The 21,354-nt window shown below is 32.8% G+C and overlaps 1 protein-coding gene across 1 annotated transcript in view; it reads left to right on the top strand.

The window, feature by feature from the left end:
• TMEM232 (transmembrane protein 232) overlaps positions 1 to 21,354 on the top strand; it is a 154,570-nt gene that overhangs the window by 6,180 nt on the left and 127,036 nt on the right. The window contains exons 3-5 of the mRNA XM_015590346.1: positions 14,618 to 14,737; positions 19,067 to 19,178; positions 19,310 to 19,415. Coding sequence (XP_015445832.1) covers positions 14,618 to 14,737; positions 19,067 to 19,178; positions 19,310 to 19,415 — 338 coding nt within the window. The remainder of the gene's footprint in view (positions 1 to 14,617; positions 14,738 to 19,066; positions 19,179 to 19,309; positions 19,416 to 21,354) is intronic.

Here is a 21,354-nt window from a genome sequence, read left to right as displayed (position 1 = left end):
AAGTGGGGGAGAGTGAGATCAGAGTTCCTGTCCTCCAGGCTTCCTCTTAGCATGCAGCTCAGACTGGTTGCATCTGTGAACAAAAAGCTGAAATTTTTAAGTACCACTCTCCTACAGCTATCCTTTCCAGGTCTTCTTCCTCTCAGTCTTGAATGTGGTAATGTGGTAATGGTTTACCATTCTTCTTGTCAGCTCCTGAGAATGGCACCATCTTGGGTTTTCTTTTCTTTTCATTTAAATAATGTCATTGGAAAGAGTCTCTTTATTCAGTTACCCCATTTGAGTGTGTCATCTGTTTCCTGCCAGAACCTCGACTGATATAACAACCAGTGTTAAAAATTTGCTATCTATAAAATGAAGTACAAAATAATTTAATATAAATCTGACTACTCATTTTATTACTTTGTTTTGTTGTTTAAATACTCCACTAAACACAAATAGTATGCCCTCATTTTGGTCTTACACGTAATTATAAAATGTGCTCAGACATGCTTCAAGAGGAAGAAAAATCTGGATGTGAGGACAAGCAGAGAAAGCATAATCTAAATGACAAAAAGACAGGAGACATAAAAAGAAATTTATAAATAAACTTAAATAACAGAAAGCATAGTAATTAATAACAATCACAAAGCACTTATATAAAACTTCCTATAAGTCAGGAATTTTTCTATTCTAAGCAATCTACATATATTAACCTATTTATTTCTTAGATCAACTTTATAAAAGTACTGTTCCCTTAGCAAAGGAGAGGAAACTGAGACACAGAACAATTATTTAAAACAGTCTAGTTGTAGTCCTTTAACTACTATGCTGTTCTTTCAATGGTTTTGCTCATAAAACTGATAAACTATAATAAAGACTAAATATTATATGAAATAAATTTTTCTAGTAGTAACATAATAGAAGAAACATGGGTTTTTTGATTCAAAGTTGGGTTTTACACCTAGGTCTGAAAGTTTAAATTTAAATTTAAATACTTTCTTAAATACAATTTTATTCTTAAGCCATAAATAATAAATTTGTGTGAAATGCATTATTTGGTACTCTGAGTAAATTTGTGTTATAATATAAACTTTAATATTTGTCTTTAGGTTTATGATCTGTGAAAATTTCTATTAAGAAATCACCTGTGATGAATACATTTGGAGTAGGATCTTCTAATTATGAAAACTTCTGGAGGTTTCATTTTCAAAATTTAAGAAAAAGGACTGATAAATCAAAGTAAGTTTAAAATTTTTCTTATTTTTAAAGTAGTGAACTTGTATGCATTGTAGAATTTAGAAAGTACAGAAAATTGTGAACAATCAATATAACTAAGGATACAAATCTTAAAATTCACTATTTTTTTAGATAAATAGCTTTATTATTTATAATTTATTTCTAAAATTTTGAATTCTACATATTTGTTTAAAATAAGCAATTTCTCCATAATCATTTCTGCATTTTAAGTTGCCATAATAACCCATGAAATGCATAAAAGAAAGCATTTACTAACTACTGTAATGTAAAGCATTTTAGTTATTTCTGAGTCCTTTGCTATTTCAAATTAAGCCACAATAGAATGTTTTTCTGCATTTCAAATTATTTCCTTGTGATAAAGTTTCTAAAATGAAGTTACTAGATCAAACTTTGTTGATAATAATTTAAAAATTGCGTGTGACTTTAAGAAATTTTTAAGAACTTAAAAATAAAGAGAATAAGATATATAATAAAACTTAGATGCTGACATATTATTGTTTGTTTCAAATGTTTTTCTTTCATAAAGAATAAATCAACAAATCAACTTGAAGGTCTTTGACCACATGCCTTTCCAACTATAATTATGTATACATCACTTCTGTTCATTTTTCTACTTTAATATACATAAATATAAAATTGTATTTTCCACATGAATATAAATGTAATTATACTTTTACATAAATTACACACAGAGATAAATTATAACACATTTATCTGTGACTTGATTTTTTAAAAAAATCAATGTTATGTTTTGAATTCAATCTATATTGATAATTATGTATTTTCGTCATTCATTTTAGTAGCTGCATTAATGTTCTAATATAATGAATTCTTACTTTACTTATTTTCCAAATTTTGTGTTAAAATCAATGCTATAGTGAAAATCATTGTATATTTCTCGTTTTGTACCTGTGTGTTTCTTTGGAGTGGATTTTTTTATTCCTTGACTTTTAAATTTAACTTGATGCTATTGTTGTCTAAAGTATCTGAATCTATTACATTTTCTTTACCAGTGTATGAAAGTATCGCTTCTCCCATCTTCACCAACACCTGGTATTTTCAGACTTCTTAATATTTGCCATTATATAGGTCAGAAGTGGTACTTGCCTGCTAACTAATTTTTTGAAATCCCTGATAACTAATAAGACTGAGCATCTTTTAATGTCTGTTGCCATTAGAATTACTTCTATGAATTATCAGTTCATATGTTTGACCAATTTACTTTTGTGTTGTCTTTTTCTTATTGATATTTGATATTCTTAAATATTTATTAGGAATTCTTCTAGTTTGTGGCTTGTCTTTTAACTTTTTTTTTTATGGTGCTTTTCATCATACAGAAATCTTGAAAATTAATATAGTCATTATATTTTTAAGATTTATTCAAGATGTTGAATATAAGTATATAATTTTCATTGATTTGTTCATTATTTTGGTTCATTTCATTAACATACTGCAAATTATTCACTCATTCTTCTATTGTTAGTCATTTGAATACTTGCCTGTTTATGATTATTATAAAATGTTTCTATGAATATTCTTGCACAAGCCTCCTAGCACATATCCTGAGGTACATACCTAGGAATAAAATTATTGGATCATAGGATCAATACCATTTAGTGAACAGAACTTATTAATTCTAAGTTTTTTATAATTAATCATTTTTGTATTTTGGTTAAGAAATCTATCTCCACGACAAAATCATGTAGATACTCTTATACATTAATTTCTAAAAAATTTATTGTTTTGTTTTTATGTGATACATAAAAACATAATGGAAATTATTTTTGTTAATGGTATTAAGTACAAGTCTAATTTTCCTTTTTTATTTAATATTCAATTGATCAACATCATGTATCAAAAAGAACATCCTTCTCTAGTACAATTATTGCATAAATCAAGTATCTGCATATAATGGATATGTTTCTGGGCTCTCTATTTTGTTTCACTGGTCTATTTTTCTCTTTACCACACTGCCTTAATTACTATCATTTAGTAATAACATTTAATAGTCAATACCACACTGCCTTAATTACTATCATTTAGTAATAACATTTAATAGTCAATATGACAGATGTTCCAAATTTGCTCTTCTTTAGTGATATATTACATATAATTTTTAGAAGCAGCTTGTCATGTCATTTTCTCCCAAAACTTGTTGAGATTGTTTATTGAATTTTTCTGAATTTATAGTAGATCGACATGAGAATCAATATCTCTAGCATAATAAGGATTTCAATCCATGAACAAGAAATATCTCTGTATTTAGTTATTTATAAAATTTTCTCAATGAAATTTTAATGATTTTTCATGGGGAGGTTAGTCTATCTTTTGTTTTAGTCCTATTGTATTTGGTATTTTTGATACTATTATAAGTTTTATGCATATATTTTCAATAGATTTTTTCCTTAGCTGTTCCCAGAGGAAATACAATTGATTTTTATACATTGATTTTACATACAGAAATATTGCTAAATCATCTTATTAATTCTAAACACGCTTATTCAATCTTGATTTAAAAGGAATACTTTAAACATTTCATAATTATGTATCATTTTTTTCCTCCAACCTTATCTGGAATTTTAATTCTATTTTGCATTTTCTTTGATTTTCATTCCTCTTGCTTGTTAGACCTTGGTTTTCTTTTGTCAGTTATACAGCTTTTAAAATTTTTCTTAGTGAGATTTTATTGTTGAGAAAAATTTATTTTTGTTAGTCTGAATAGATTTTTATTTTATTCTTATTCTTAAAGAAATTTAAAACTGAATATGGAATTATTTTTGGTCTGTTATCTCTTTTATTACTTTTTCCCTGCAGTGCATTTGTGATATCATTCCACTCACCGCTTCCATTGTTGCTGTTGAGAAGTTAGGTGAAATTTTGATGCTATTTCTTTTAAAGATTAATCTGTTTTCCCCAACTTTGGGTGCTTTCAAAAATTTCTTATTGTCTTGCATTTTCTGCTGTTTTACTATAATGGAATTAAAAATGATTCTGCTTGGATTTCTTGGACCTTTAGAATCTGCGGACTGTTTCATGATTCCTGAAAAATTATCAGATATTGTTTCTTCAGATATTACCTTGAAAACCCATTTTCTTTTTCTCTCCTTATGGGACTCTTGATTAAATGTATATTAGATTATTTCATATATTTCACCTTTTATTATTTCATCTCCATTTCCATATTTTGTTTCTTTTTACTATATTTCAAAGAATTTATTCTGATGTGATCTGTTTCCATGTGACCAATTTTCTCTCTTGCTACAGAATTTATCCATTGAGTTTTAATAATTACAATTTACATTTCTAGTAATTCATGTATTTTTCTTCAAATCTTCTATGTAGGCTTCTAGTTCCTGGTTGCCTGCAGATACTTTTAAGATATTGTAGAATATGTGACAGTTTTATAATTTGTATCTGACTATTTCAATAATTGGAGTCTTGGTAAGTTTGTAATTTTTGTTGTTCTCATTATTGTCCTATCTTATCATTTCCTACTTGTCCTTAGGGGAAAAAATGTTTGTCATCCTCTAGAGAATCTTTCCTTTTGCGCCTATGCCAGATACCTGTAGATGCTAGTAGTCTGGGACAAATGAAACTAACTTTGCTACCTGAGTGTTCTTGGCCAACTATCTATAGTTTGCTTGGATGTGTACCTGTTTTGAGACTGACTTCTCAGACACACACACACACACACACACACACACACACATTTTTTCCTTTCTCTTTTCTTCTCTAGTGAGCACCCAAGGCAACCTTCTCTACAGCTCCCTGTGCTTGGGGAGAAGTGATTGGGGTTAGTTCTGATGCTCTTACCTCAGATATTTAGTCAGACAGTGTGGAGGGAATCTCCAGTGTTTCTCATGCCTTGAAAATCCTGGCTTTTTGTACTGTACAATCACTTAGAAAATATACTTGGTCTTGTTTCTGTGGTCCCTTGTATCAAGGGAAGTCAGATTCTGTTCCTGGCATTGGCTGTTTGGGATGAAGCAGGAACTTATCTTGCAAGAAGGAACATCACCTTTGCTTTTCTTCTTAGATGTTACATGAGTTTTCATAGGCCTCATGCTGCATTTGCTTTCTCTTACTCTTCCTTAGAGACATGAGATTTTGCAGGCTCAGTGTGCATTCTGCTAGAGACACATGTAGGGCTCCGTGTAAATCCTTAAAGTCAGATAACTGAGGTCAGCACATTTCTGGGCCAAAGAGAGAATTAGACAATCTTTCAGTGATTTTGTAGTTCAGTTCATACTATTCTGTCACTGAGTTATTTTTATAACTCAGATTATTTTATTGTGTTTGTTTTGCTTTTTTAGTTCATGTCAGAGATAGAAAAGATCAAAAGATTTGAAGACATATCAACTACACACATTTATTTTAGCTGACTGGAAAAATTAAAAGGAATATAAGTCTTACATTAGGAAGATTTAATCAAGCTAATAGATTATTTTACACCTTTCTCACAGAAGCTGCTTGTGTCTTTTTTGTATCTGGGAGGCTGTAGTCTTCAAAGCTTCCTGAAATGTTAATGAGCCTAACGTTTTTATTTTTTATTAATGTTTTTGACACTAATATTTAGTAAATTGTGCTCTATAAACACATGCTCTAGATATTTAAAAATATATTTATAGCATATATTTATATAATAATATTGATTTTTGACATGTATATATTTATCATACAACATAGCCTGGTAGTGTGGGTTCTAAATGTGTGCTGTTAGCAGCAATAAGAAACTTTTCTAGACTCATATTTCTATTCTGGTCTTTTGTTTATTTGATCTATAGTTACTTGTTTTTCACTTATCTGAGTTATTATAAGCCTTTAAGTAAAATTCTAATGTGTAATTATATCTGTTAATTTTAGCCTAAGATATCTATACTTATAGCATTTGGGTTGGCTACAAATGAGTTAGCTCAAAATATGGTAACTTAAGAGCTGGATGGCCATAAAGAGCATAAATACACATATTGCAGCATAGCTTCCTTTACGATGTATTTTCCCCAAATGAGAGATCAACAGCTACTGATGAGATTATCTGTACAAAGTGTGTAGGGTCTTGCAAGATCTTAGAAATCACAGTCCTCTTATACTTGTTTTACACCATTGTTTTGGCCCTAATTTCTAGAAGGCAGATTATAAGAAGAGGTTTAAGATTCTAATACTTTATTTGGAATATATAAGGTCAATGCAGTGAAGGTGAAAAAAAAATTAAAAAAAGAAAGTGAAGCAAGAAATCTTTATGTATTCCTACCTTGATCACTAAATCACAATTTGACACCAAGAGAGACAGCAGAGCCATGTCCATACTTGACACGTGGGACTTAATCAAGACAGATTTCAAGAAGAAACCACATCTCACAGTAGACCGTAGAATGGAAAATTGAGGAGAGGTATTCGTCTCCTCTGCTCCCTCCTGTCTAGCATTTTCTTTGGTCAAGATTCACCCTATAGGTGCTAACTCATTTATACTTCTATATTGTGTCACTTGGCTTTTGGCTGCTCAAAATGTGGAAGGGGAGGGACAGCTTAGTGTTTCAGTCACGCAGGCATCAAGTGAATCTGAGACACTGTACAATGTTTATATCCAATATAAGTACTGATCACGAAGAGCTTACAAGCTCTGTACGCTTTCATTTCGGGGATGTTTTCAGACATCATGTTTTTCTTATCTCTAAACTCAACTCAGTATCAGTGATTCACAGTTTAATATAGGGAAAAAGTAGAGTCATTGCCTAGGTGTCCTAAATCCATTATTTGGTCTTTTGTCTTCCAGTATCCCAGAAAACATGTTTTCCTACAGTTATTCTTCTGTATTTTAAAAACTCCTTAGATTTCGGATTTTATCATTTATTTTTCATCATGCTGTACCCCTAACACATTCACCAAAACACTAAACTTTTCATGGAAGAAGGTACAGCATATCCCAAATATTGCCAATTACCCCCTTTATCCTCATGTGAAGCTGATATTATCAAGATCACAAAAAAGGTGACTGGCTAATGAAACACGAGTCTTTTCTCCATGGCCTAGCATTTGCCTTAAAAAGGATATCATTGAAAGTTAGTCCCTTACAGGACCAATGATACCCTGAGGAATTTCCAGTCGATACTTAATTAGTGGCAATTTGTACTAGTATATCAGTCTATTTATGATAAACCAATGCAAAGACTGCCAATTGCCTCTCCTCTCATATCCATTTTCTTTTTCTTCTAAATTAATAGAACATCTAGGTGGACACATGACCAATCATTAAAGAATACAGTTCTCAGCTTCCCTTGCTTCTAGATGTGGTCATGGATGTAATCCTGGTCAGTTATATGTTAGCTGAAATGATGTGTACTGCTGGTACTTCACACTCTTTTAAGTGGAATAGTTCCTCTTCCTATCTCTTTCTTTTAGTTGGAATGAGGATGTAATTGCAGCAGCTGAGCAGACATGTTAGGCCATGAAATGAAAGTTGTATGTTAAGAATTGCAGAGTAACCAGATTAAAAACATTAGAAGTTTCACACCTTGGAGCTGCCATGTCATATGGATTGCTTATCTTGGTCTCTACTTCATGAAAAAGAATTGAGAATCTATATTGATTAACTTAGAATAATTTCACTTTTTATAGCAGTTAAATTGGTTTCCTCGACCTTGAAAAAATATTTCCTGGTGATTTTTGAGGTGAATTTTCTTGAACAAAGCCTCTAAGCAGTGCTCCATAATTTTGCTTATTATGTCAGCTTTATTCTACTGCCAGATGACTCATTTACTGTGCAACTGAACAAGAATAAGATTCATTTTTTGGCCTTGATCCTATTGGGTCAGTAGAGAAAGTTTGACTGTAATGGCCATTATCCTGGGGGCTAACCCCTTCTCAAACATAGTGAAGGGATGGCCATTTCTGTGCTAAATATAATATAGAAATTGTTGTTACCATTGTTGTTATTATTATTATCATTATTATTATCCCTCTACTGATACCACTTTTTTCACTCAGACTTGCTCATCTCACTCCCTAATATTTATATCTCCACATGAATTAGCTAATTCCTAGAATTCTCTGGCAGAAACTTGTATTATAGAAAAACAAGCATTTCCTGGGTTCTACTCCATTTACTTCTTAGAGATATTTTTTCTTACATTTTTGGTGAGATCTTCCCTAAGAAGGAGTATTTTTAATTTCATCAAACCTTTTTTTGTGGCATCATAGGACGATTGGCCCACTGTCAAAAGGAAATTCTTATGCATGATTTTAAGATGAATCTATCAGAGTCATTGATTTTTGCTTTTCTTTGGTTAACAAGAGACAGAGATAAAGTTTGACATTCTTTTTCTAAGCAAAAAAACGCAGTCAAAGGTTATCTGTCTTTAGTAGTTAGATACATCAATTTGAGTACTGTTACCCATGACAGCCAATTACTCCTCTTTGGTATTAATAATTACATTTCACAAGAGAAGGCATTAAGCTTTACAAGTAGATTTTTTTAAGAGTAGGCTTCTTACAGACAACCTTGAAAAGACCATTGGCTGTTACCAAATGCAGAATGGTTGCAAGTATAAGAACATACATTTAGAAAAAGAAGATAGTTTTTATTTTTGTAAATATTTTTCAGGCTTCAATTTTCTTCTGCATGGCTTTCTGCTCAGAATTCAGTCTGTATTAACAGCCCCCTTGTCCCTTATCTGTTTAGAGTTCTCTTTATTAGTAACTACGAACTAGGAGAGTTTGCATTTTCAAGGCTTAAGACAATATTATATTTACTAAACCGAATTAGAAATATGTAATCTAAAGAGCACAAAGACTTAATAAAAGAATATATAAAACTATAGATATTTTTCAAAATGAACCTAAGGCCTATACTTCTGGTTTTATATTAAAGGCCTATTGGATCTACAATGCAAAGATGATGTAATTAATTACACAGGTATCAGGAATGGTAGAGGATATTTCCAGTGTCTGGCTTTAAAAGCCCAGACCCAAGATCAATGCATTAAGATTGATAAGTTTAGGGCAGGTATTTATAAAGTAAATTTCTGTACATGCCTATGTCATCAACTCTTTATTTATACCTTTTAGATTAACAAATCTGTCCCTAGATTCCTTGTACATTCAATTGTATGATATACATACCTAAAAAGGTGACCATTCTTTAATTCTTCTGGTTTTTCTGGTTTTTAGGAGAAGCTAGGTTGTTATTCAGCATTTCTGTCTGTTTCCATTTCATTCTTTCACTTTCCCATAATATCAAATTTACCAAAAGTATAACCAATACACTTAATTTTTTTTATCCATGTATTTAATAAATATGAAATCTGGGTTCTGTTTTTATTTATTTAGGGAAACTCTTAAATATCTCCACTGTCATTAACTCGAATGACCTTCTTGTTGTCCTTAGCCTTGATATCTCTGCCCATGTACATTTGTAGGGTTAGGTCTTCATCTTCTCTCTGTTCTTTGGTATCTCAGTTTAGGATTGTTTGTTTGCATGGAACAGGCACATTCAATTTAACTCAAGCAGAGGAAAAATGTAAGGGAAGGATATAGGGCTGTCTTATGGAGCCCTATAGTCAAACCTCACTTATTCATTCAGTATTCATTATGTGTTTTCTAAAAGATGCCTAAAGATAAAATGATCGACAGATATAGTCTGTATGTACACTAGACTATAAACTCTAAAAAGGTAGGGATCTGGCTATACATCAATAAATTATCCAACAAACATTGATCAGGTGCTACAATGATGAATAAGTAGTTTTCTGCTTTGGGGTCTGCTTTGTCGTCTTGATTGACATTTCGGCAAAAGCTGCCTCTTGGCTCTATGTGGCCTTTCAACCCTAACATTAACTAATTAAAGTATCAGCTAATTATTAAAAAATCCCATGAGGATTGAATTGGGCTAACTTGAGTCAGATATCATTGTGACCCAATCAATTACAGCTGTGAGGAGGTGTGGCGCCATGTGATACTAATATAGAATTTAGACATACTAGCTGAGATTATGAGTAATGAACAATTCTCAGAGGAGTTAATACTCCAAATTGTACAGATATTTGAATTCCATTATTGTACTTTTCTGAATCTCCTATCATATTTTCTTCTTTCCCTCTTACTTTGTAACTGTGAGATTTGTCCAAAGATATTAGTTTTTCTCAGTACTCTTCCCCTAGAAATTTCATGGCTTTGAGTATCACTGATATATAAATGAATCTTCAGTCTTTATTTCTAGATTTTATTCACTTTGTAATGCCTACCTCACAAGTTCATTTAGATTACAGGCCTCTCCATTTGGATGTCTCACAGGTAAGTCATAGTCTATATGTCCAGAATGACATAGATCATCAACCCAAATTCCTCCGTCTAACTGACTTCATTCCAACTCTCTACAGCTAACTCTGTAGGCTCAAAATCTTGAGATTATCTGTATGTTCACCTCACAATTTCTTTTCTCATGTCACATAGTCATCAAGCTCTTTTGATTTAGCTTCTATCTAATCTTTCACATTCATTCACTCTTCATTATTATTGCTTCAGTTGAGACCTTTCTTACTTCTTAACTAAATTGTTGAAATAATTGCCTATTTACCAACAGTCACTCCTCACTCCAAACCATTCAACATACAACTTTCAGTTTAGTCATCCTAAAGCAAAGTTGTAATCTCATCACTCTGCACCTCAATAATTCCCTCTCATTTATCAAATAAAACTCAAAAGTCTATGTAGAATATAGAATTGGTACCCACTGCAACTAAAAAAAATATAAAATAGCAATGCTACTTAAACAAAATAGAAGTCAATTTCTTTGACTATAGTCAGTCCAGAACTGGTATGGTGATATGGGACCTAGGCTCCTTTTAATTAGCTCTCTGATGCACATGGCTTCCTCTTAAGGCCATTTCATAATCTAACATAGCTGCTGAAGCTCCAGCTATCACAGTCATGCTTCATGTAGCAAAATAGAGAAAGAGCAGAAAAAGGGCTTGTGTGTTTTTTCTAAATTAATTAATTTATTAATTAATTTATTAATTTGTTATTTTTTTAATTTTTTAGGCGAGGCAACCCTTGGTTGATCTCACAGATTGCAAGGACCTTGTCAATTTACAATCCTTTATTTATTTATTTATTTATTATGCCTGCAGCGCCTAATCTTCCTAGGTGGTCTTCCCATCTAAGTACTAACCAGGCCTGACCCTGCTTAGTTTTGAGATCAGACAGGATCAGACTTGTTCAGGGTAGCATGGCCATAGACTTGTGGGGTTTTTTTTAGGAGACTTCCTTGAACTAGTATCTGAATTTTACTTAGAATCATTTAGTAAGAAATAGAGAATGGACATTGATGTAGGCAGCTCAGATGTCTCTCCTCAACAATAAAAGAGGCCTCTAATTTCAGTGTAAGATAAAAGTGTATTTATCTGACATGTGAATCCAGTGCATAGTTTTCAGGATAGCTCTGTATTTGGGTTCAGTGAGAAACTCAGGACCCTCATGATCTCATAGAGAATTATACTCATTTGCCAATCAAAGCTGATTCAGCACTATATTTGTGTTTCAGTCCACTGGAAGTAGAAAAAAAATCATTCTAGAGAAAATGGCCTGACTTTAAATTAGAGGTGACCTGAAATTCTCATGTATTATACCTGCTCACATCCCATGGGCTTGGCCCTGTGGCTATACCCACCTGCCAGAAAGACTAGGAAATATAAACCGTAGCTGGTAGATCGTATGCCCAGGAAGAAGCAGAGAAAGGATTTTGAAAGGATAACTGCTAGTCTGTCACATTTCAGTTCCTGTCCATACTTCAAGGTATAGCTCAAGTACCATTTCTGCAAAGAAGCTTTTTCTGAATCTTCAACCAAAACCAACAATTCTTATGACTAACAGTTATCTTCTGCTGAATATATGCCATGAATGAGACTGTGTTCTAGGTTTAATGTTTTATAAACTTCTACAAGATTTTGTCCACATTTCCACAGATGAGAAATTATAGTTCATACTTATTAAAAAAAGATTATAGGATTAGGAAGTGTTGGAATCATGATGTCTACTTCTGAATTCACACAGCTTTTATTTATTTATTCATTCATTCATTCATTCATTCATTCAGTATGTCTCCTTTATGTTACATCATTTGTGATGTGTCTCATTTCCCCCTAGATTGTGAACTTCCTGAGGCCGGGCCTGGTTGCTCTTTTAGCCCTCATTGTATCTAGCAAAATACCTTGAATGTGGGAGGCTTCCATTAAATATTTACAAAACAAATGAATTGTCAGTTAAAAAAGTTCTGAATTCATAGATAATGTATATAAAGGGTCAGTTTGGACTAGGTATCCATGCAGTTGGAAGACTTTAGTATATTTTCTTTATATGAAAATTAGAATGATTATCTTTAGTCACTACCTGTTCAACAGGACTGACTTATCGTTTATAGTAGATTACATTTACCTTTGTGAAATTCTTTGATATTTTGAAAAAAATTGGAATGTGTGAAGCTAAAATATGTTTTTTTCAAATGCCTATATTTACTTTTTAAAGTTTCCTTTTGCTTCTTATCATGTGTTGTATTTATCATTAAATAAGCATTAATTTGTATAAAATCTCTATTTGCGATGGGCAAGAAATGATTAAAATAGCTGTATTTCTTTCCCATTAAACATTTATTGACATGAGCTATGGGAGACCAATTAAGTACATGATATCCATAAAAAAAGCTAAAAAACATTAACTTTCCATGTTTTCTATGATTCATACAGGCCACAAGTCATATTGAAAAGTAATTGATAAAACTAAAATTATTTATAAAATATATTCCAAGTATAGAAATTGAATTAGATATTATTTTCATACTGAGGCTTTACTCAGCTTTAGAAATAAAATCATTTTCCTCAGAGCCTATGAAAAATCTGAGGTAAAATGTCTCATTTTAGAAAACGTATTTTTAATTTGTATTTGAAACCTTGAGTTAGTGTGTGTGTGTGTGTGTATGTATGCATGTATGTGTTTGTTGTGTTTGATTGGGAGGTGTCTATGGTTGGTAGTGGGGCAATCTGATTAAATTGCATTGACTATTAAAAAGAAGAATACATATAGTACTTATTCTTATACTGTAATACATTCTGAGGGATCTTATAAAAAGAGCTAAATGGAAAAACAGCTTATTTCAAATATTGGCTTTGTTCACTTTTAAAGCTATGACTTTGAATTTGATACTTAACTTCTCTGAGCCTCCTTTTTTTCCCTTTAAAACAGAGAAAGTACAGTTGAGAATCAGTGAGTCATCAGGTGTTCACTAAGGAAATTGTATATTCAGCAATAAGGAAAAACTTCCGAATCTCAAGTTATAGAAAGGAATATAAGACAGATACATTAATATTAAATTATGAAACAGATTTTTGTGGGCTTTAGAATTAGACCTGAGATGAGTTCTTGGCCCTTTGTAATTATGTGACCTTAAGCAGTTTCTTCATCTCCACAAATACCCCTGCCTCCACCAAGTCACTGTCATCTAATTCCTGTCATTCTGCCTCCTAATTAATGTCCCTGCTTCTGCTATGTGAACAACAACCTTAGCTATCTTTTGAGAATGTAAATGAAATTTTGTAGTGCTCTAATTTAAACTCTTCAGTTTCTTCCCATTATATCTAGAGTAAAATCCAGACCCTAGCTTCTGGTCTAAATACCCTGCAAAATCTAGTCCAGGGCTATTTCCCCACTCTTATCAGTTTCTCCTTTGTCTTCTTCTCTTGTCTTCTTGGTCTCTCTCTCATTTTAGCTCAGATGTCTCTCCTCAAACTCTTCCCTGATTGCTTAATATAAAGCAGCTCTTTTTCTCTTCCACTCCACTCTGCCTCTGTATTCACAGCACTTACTCTCAGAAATCATCTTGTTCATGTATTTCTTTTCTTGTCTAATGTTTATCTATTCTCCTCCCAATAGACTATATGATCCATGAAGCAGGTGACTGCACATCTGTTTTTGATTCTCTTCTGTTTCGTGTCTTCTTACCTGGAAGAATGACTCACAGCGGTGCTCAATTAATATAGAATGAAGCACTAAATTAACAAATGACTGATAGACTCTATCTTCAAGTGAATTTTTCTCCCTTACCTATCAACACTTCTTTTGAAATACACTTTATTATTTCAAACAGCTTTATATAGAAAACTGGTTAGAATAGTTTTAGATATATTTATTGTTTAGAGCAGCTTCAGACATATCAAAAGATAGTATGAAGCGTTCCCATATACCCAGCACCCAGTTTCTTCTATTATTAACATCGTATTTGTCTGGTATATTACTCACAATATTGAACTATATCAATATATCATTGCTAACTAAAACCCATATGTTATTCAAATTTTCCTAGTTTTTACTTGATGTCTTTTTTCCATTCTAGGACTCTATACAGGACACCATATTACATTTCAGTGCCATGTCTCCTTCAGCTCTTCTTGACTGTGATAGTTCCTCAGAATTTCCTTGTTTATGATGACCTGGACAGTTTTGAGCTGTCTTGGTCAGGCATTTTATAGAATGTTCCTCTACTAGATATTTTTTTTTTCATGTTTTTCTCATGATTAGATTGGGGTTATGGTTTTTTTGGTGAGAAAGCCACAGAATTTAAGTGCATTTTCATCACATCACATCAAGGGTACGAACTGTTGACACATTTTATCACTGTGGATATTGAATCTGATCACCTGGCTGAAGTAGTATTTGTCAGATTTCGTCACTATAAAGTTAATCTTTTTCTCCCTCTCTTCCATACTGTTGGATGAAAGTCACTATGAGAATATATTGAAAGTAAAACCAAGAGTCCCACATCTCGACATTTTCAGCAATAAATTGCAAATGGATTAAAAATATAAATGTAAAATTTTATTGTAAGAAAATTTACGTGTCTATTTGTATATTATTTGAGTGAGGGAGATCATCTAAGCAAGAAACCCCAGAAATAATGTGCCAGGCACATGCCAGACATTCTTCTAAGTACAATACATGTTATTACATTTAACTTTCAAAAGAACCTATGAAAAATGTCTATGTACTTTTCCATTTTATGGACAAAGAAATTAAGGCACAGATAGGTTAAATAAACTATTTAAGGTTACAGATTTGATAAGAGACAGAATAAGACTCAAACCATAGACAGTCCAGCTACTAGGCCTGTGCACTTAACCACTGTGCAATATTGCCTCAAGTTGATAGGAAAAAAGACAAAAACATTAATACGAAAACAATGAACAAGATATATAAAAATGCTTGCTACAGAATAGAAAATGTAAGAATGAATATAAAGCCATTCATATAGAAAATGTGTTCAGGAATGCAAGTAATTAGAGAAATACAAAGTTTAAACCACAAGGAAGTAACATTTTCATAAATCAAATTGACAATAACTAAAGCAGTTGATATTATCCTGTTCTGGTGAGAATGTGGAAAAATGGGCATTTTCATGCTTTACTGGTATGAATATGAATGATTAGAATTTTTTTGATAAAGTATTTTTAAAAATCTATTATAATTAAAAATGCACATACTCTTAGATCTTGCCATTAATATTTAAAACTTTTTTGTTGTGAAATGTTAACACGCATATAGAAGAGTATGCAAAAATAAATATAAAGGTTAAAAGTTATTATAAAGCAAACACTTGTCTACTTACCAGGTGAAGAAGTAAATGATTTTCAGAAACCTCTTTTGTAAATCTTTCTAATAAAATACACTTTTCTCCTGCTTTCTCCAATCTCCTAACTTTCCTTTGGTTTTCTTTTCAGTTTCATGCTTTATATAAATGAAATAAATATTGTAGTGTATATATTATTCTGTCTCTGAATTAATACTATGTTTGTGAGATCATCCGTATTATGCATATTGCTGCAGTTTGTTTGTTTTCATTTCTTTAATATTAATACCCACTCTTGGGTCTTCTCAGACTCAACCACACAGACTCACATGATTATGATACTTCACATTAACCACTGACATTGTCACTGAGCAGGTATACAGCACCAGAAACTCAGAATGCCAGCGGAGTGGCGGTTGTTTACCTTCCGAGAGTGGTCTCATAGCAGCCCACACAACAGAAAAGAACAGGAGCTAATCTTCTTGAGCACCTTTGAATGACTGCTCCTGTGAGGACATGAAACTCAGAGACCTGGGTACAAAGGATGCATGGGTTTAGAATTCCCCATCCCAAAGTGGAACCAGTAACTTTTTAAAAAACAGATTCATGGATTCCTGCAAAGGATGTGAACTCTGGGAAGCCAAAAGGCTCTCCTTATTTGGTATTTATAGTTTATTCACAGTCCTCCTAGTCCAGATGTAGTATACTAATCAGGTCATTTTTACCATAAGCAATGGTTTCAACAACGGAGCTGACATCCACTTTCATTAGATTTTCATGGAGATGAAATGAGAAAATTAACCCAAGGTCAAATTTGTCTATACAAAAGGAGAGAATGTTTTTGTTCACCCTTTATTCACAGACATACCACACTTTTTGGTCCATGAGATAGAGAATCAGTTTGATTCCAGATTTTAGCTCTTATGAAAGCATTCTGTTATCTGTCCCCTGCTGTACAGGTATACATATTTCTGTTTGCTATCTATCAAAGTGGTGGGATTGCTAAATCAGTGGGTATGTCTCTTTTCAATCTTGGTAGGTAACACTCAACTGATTACTAACGTGGTTGTACCAATTTACACTGCCACAAGCAGCTTGTGAGAGTTTCTATTACCTACAATTCCTGGTTTTCATATTTTTTAAATGTTAGTTATTCTGGTGGATGTGAACCGTTTGAAGTGTTAGTAGCATCTCATTGTGGTTTTGATTTGTATTTCCCTATTTGTTGTATTCATCATTGTTTCACATATTTATTGGCCACTTGGAGTGTGTGTGTGTGTGTGTGTGTGTGTGTGTGTGTGTGAATTGCCTGTTTAAACCTCCTTTCCGTGTTTCTGTTGCTTGGGAATTTTTTACATATTCTGGATATAAGCTCTGTGTCAGTTATATGTGTTGAAAAAATGTTCTACCACTTGAAGTTTTGTTTTTTCATTCTCTTATGATGTTTTGTAAAAATATATTTAGAAAAAGAGTTGGTAATCAAAATACTTAACTATTGATATAGTGTGGCAATTGATAAATCAGAATAGTGCACACTTGTTGAATACCAGGCCTTCTTTTTAGATAGCTTGGCCAGAAGTATACAGGAAGTAACAGGAAATGTCAATCAATAAAACAATTGTAGCATTTGTTATTTACATCCATATTGCCACATATTAAGTTCAGTTAACTTGAGAAATGTCTGATAAATTTAATAAATTTAAGGAAAGCATGCTAAAGTGTTGCATACATGATTCCGTTTCTTAAGAAGAGTGCATATAGGTCGGTTTATGTTCGTGACCATTGTAATTACTTTTGCATACAGCTATCTCCCCAATAGGACTATGAATTACCCAGGGATAAAATCTGATTTTTACTCATGTTTTTCTCTCTATACCTCACAGAGCAACTAATTCAGTAAATCCCGAATATAGTAAGATGTTAAAAATGTGTTTTATTCTTTCAGATCACTCCTATTAACATGACTCCAACAATTATTTGACTACACATATAAACAACTCATTGATTCTACTACCTATTCACTATTCCTCTGATGTCACTTTTGATCCCATGCCCATTCTGTGGTACATTATTATAATCACTCTACTCATTCTTTTGTATACACTCTCAAGTTATTTGTCTCAATTATCTTTGAAATACTGTGTACTCTCTCTACACTTTTCCCATGAGATCCTTTCTATTCATAAGACTTAAATACCTTATGTGTGTTATTGACTCAAACATTTATGTATCTAACCTGAACCCTTTTCCTGAGATTAAACTCATATATTCAACTGCATACTCTACATCTCCTCTTGGATGGGCATGGGCATCACAGACATCACATGTCCAATAATGAACTTATTCTCTACCCTTACCCCAAATCTGCTCCTGTAGCAATCTTCCCCATCTCAGTAAATAACAATTCCATCCTTCCAGTTACTCAAGTTAATCATAGCTCCTTTTTTGTTTCACACTTAATTTCTAATTCAGTGGGCAATCTGGTTGGAGCTAATGTCAAAATATATACATTATTCAAACTCTTCTTTCTACTCACATTGCTATAATCCCAATCCAAGCCACCATTACCTCTCATCTAAGTATATATTTGCTCCTTTCCTCGTTACATCTTACCTCCCCACATTCCAACTCTCAACACAGTATCAGAATGATTCTTAAATTAAATTAAATCATGCCACTCCTCTTATCAAAATCCTGTAATAGCTTCCCATCTCATCCAGAGTTAATCTGGCTACTTGTCACCTCTCTGACCTTACCACATACATCTTTCTTCCCCTGCTCACTTTACTCCAGCCACAGTTGAACTGATTCCACTTACATGGAGGGAAAAAGGTTTAGTTTAAATTGAACCAACACTGATATATGTGAAGAGATAAATCAGTCTTTAACATAATTGAAGCTGTACTGGATCTTACCTGTGAAGAAGGCATACACCTATAAGACTTCTGGCAATCACCTCAGAAACTTTTTTTCAGAGGTCACAAAGCTATTTGACATCATGGGAATTATGTTTCTCAATCCAAGTATGATAATTACGATAAGATCCATCTAGGAGGCCTATACATATTTTTTTTTTATTTTACTGATTTGTTTTCTATGTGAAACATTTTTATAAGGTAAGGTACCTTTTTAAAAATAGGTGTATTTAGCCACTGGAAGTTGATTAATTAAAATTTGGAAATGATAGCCATAATTATTGACATTTGTTTGTTTATTCAGGCTACCATTTTCAATCACAGAAGAATTCATCTTGAGATTCAACCAAACAGAAGATCCAAAAGAGAAGGAAGAATTGTTGGATCTAGCTAGAAAAAACATTCTCCGATGTAAGGTAATGGTACACTATTTGATTTACTTAGTATATGAACTTTCTCTTCTAGTTGGTGGACTTTGAAAATAAACAAACAAACAAACAATAATCAGTACATTTTTGTTTGACTCTTTCATGTTTCCCCATAATAGAGAAAATTGGGTCTCAAGACCTTAGGCACTGGGAAGCATGTGCATCTTCCTACTGCATGGACTGAAGTAACATATCTGGCTCAATGCAAAGGAGACATACAAGATGGTATGTGCTCTAACTAAACTCTTCTTAGTTATCTGAAGGGTTTTCTAGATTAGCAGTAAAGGTATAATTTTAGAATTTTAGCATTTAGAAATTATGTAGGATCTAAGAAAAACTTGCCATTCTATATCAAAATGTTCACGATGAAAATTCCTTTTGTAATTTTGAACTTATGAATTTGACTCCTCAACATTTCAATTACAAAATTGTTTTAAAATCTTGCTCAGCATAGTCTTTATTGCTTTTTTTCCCAAAAGTAACTTTAATTAAAAAGTAATATAAAGTGGCATTTAGTGATTTTCAATTACAATAGGCACTATACTTTAGAAAACTTATTTCTGCATTTTATAATTCTTATTCATAAAACATGAACCAAACGGCCATTTGTTTTTCACTTATTTAAACAGCCATTTTACTCATTACCCTTTCATTTATCATTTCTAACTGATATGTCTCTTTTCAAAGTACCCTCCAACCAATCTTAAAAAGAAATTAAAAGCCATTATTTCTAAAGAGGTAAAACTCCTTCCTCGTTATCCTAAATTTTATGTGTGTGCCTTTTAAAACGAGTCTTAGAATGTTAAGCATATGAGGTCAGAGAGTATTTCCTCATGTACATTGGGTTTTGCGGTGCTATCTGGGAGCTCTAAAGCAACAGGAAGAGTAAGAACCATTGTGTATTTAACTTGCCTGTATGGCACTTTGTCACAGTACCATACACAGCCTGACCTCTATTAAATGTTTAAATGATATGGAAATAAACACTTTTAGCTTACCAGCAACCAGCTGCTACTTTCTCTTATTTGTCAATTAAACCTCAGTTTTTTTCAGATATCCTGCAGTCATGTGATTCATAAAAAGACTGGCCCTTCCCAGCCTCATGGGTAAATTATGGTTCATCTAAACTAATCATAGTGATCCACCCCTTTTCTTGTCCATGAGTAGATCAGGGGTAGTCACATGACCTAGTCCCGACTAAGAGATATAAAGATGAGCCTGTTCTGTGTACTTTTTATTAAGTTGCTTTCGACAAAGACATGTCTGGAAATAAAGCACCCTTCACTCCCTATGCCCCTCTTGATTCCTCTCTAAATGGTGAGGTAAGAACAAAATGCCTGGAGCATGAGCAGTCATTGCAGTCATCATATACATCAGGGGAACTAGAAGATGAAAAAAATATGCATATAGAGGGTAGTTATATTAGCCAGCCATGAAGCCTTTCCATCTTTGATGTTGTGAAGTAATGAACATACTTATTTTGAAGACACCTTGTTGAATTTTCCATTACACACCGCCAAAAGCTTTTTAACTCATTAAGACACTGAGCTCCAAATAAAAACCCTAAGTATGATACTTTTTCACCAGCTCCACAACTGAAATTCCCTCTTACTCTGTGTTCTGCCTATAATCTTGTCTCTCATTCTATAGTCCACCCTCCACTTAGCAGTAACCATTCCAGAATTTAAATAATTTCTAGTGCCTTCTGATTACACTTAAAATGATCTCCAACTCCATATAATAACCTACAAGGCTCTGAATGATCTGGCCCCTGGCTACTTCCCTTACTTATTCATTCTGCTCCAGTCTTACTCTGGTTGCTTGTCTCTTAAACATGCCAGGGCTTTTCTTTTCTCAAGTCTCTGAATTTGCTGTTCTTCTTCAGATATTTACGTGACAGCCCATCAAAATCTTTGTAATGACTTGAGGTGCAATTTGCTCTAGGTCCTTAGCTCTATATTCTTCCTCATTCAGTTCCACTGACTCTTGCTTCCTCTCCTTTGATTTTCTAGTCTTCCACTCTTTCATAGCACTTGTCTTTAGCATCGTCTTTTGCCATCCAATTCTGTCCTATTTCCTACACCATTATGTATATGGCCTGGTGAGCTTTTTGTGCTGTCTGGAGCAGGTAGAGTTCCTTGGGCATCTCTCAATCTCTCTCTCT

The sequence above is a fragment of the Pteropus alecto genome, unplaced genomic scaffold (assembly GCF_000325575.1).
Source record: "Pteropus alecto unplaced genomic scaffold, ASM32557v1 scaffold20, whole genome shotgun sequence".
In the NCBI taxonomy this organism is placed as follows: domain Eukaryota; kingdom Metazoa; phylum Chordata; class Mammalia; order Chiroptera; family Pteropodidae; genus Pteropus; species Pteropus alecto.
This window is presented reverse-complemented; position numbering and strand designations above follow the sequence as displayed.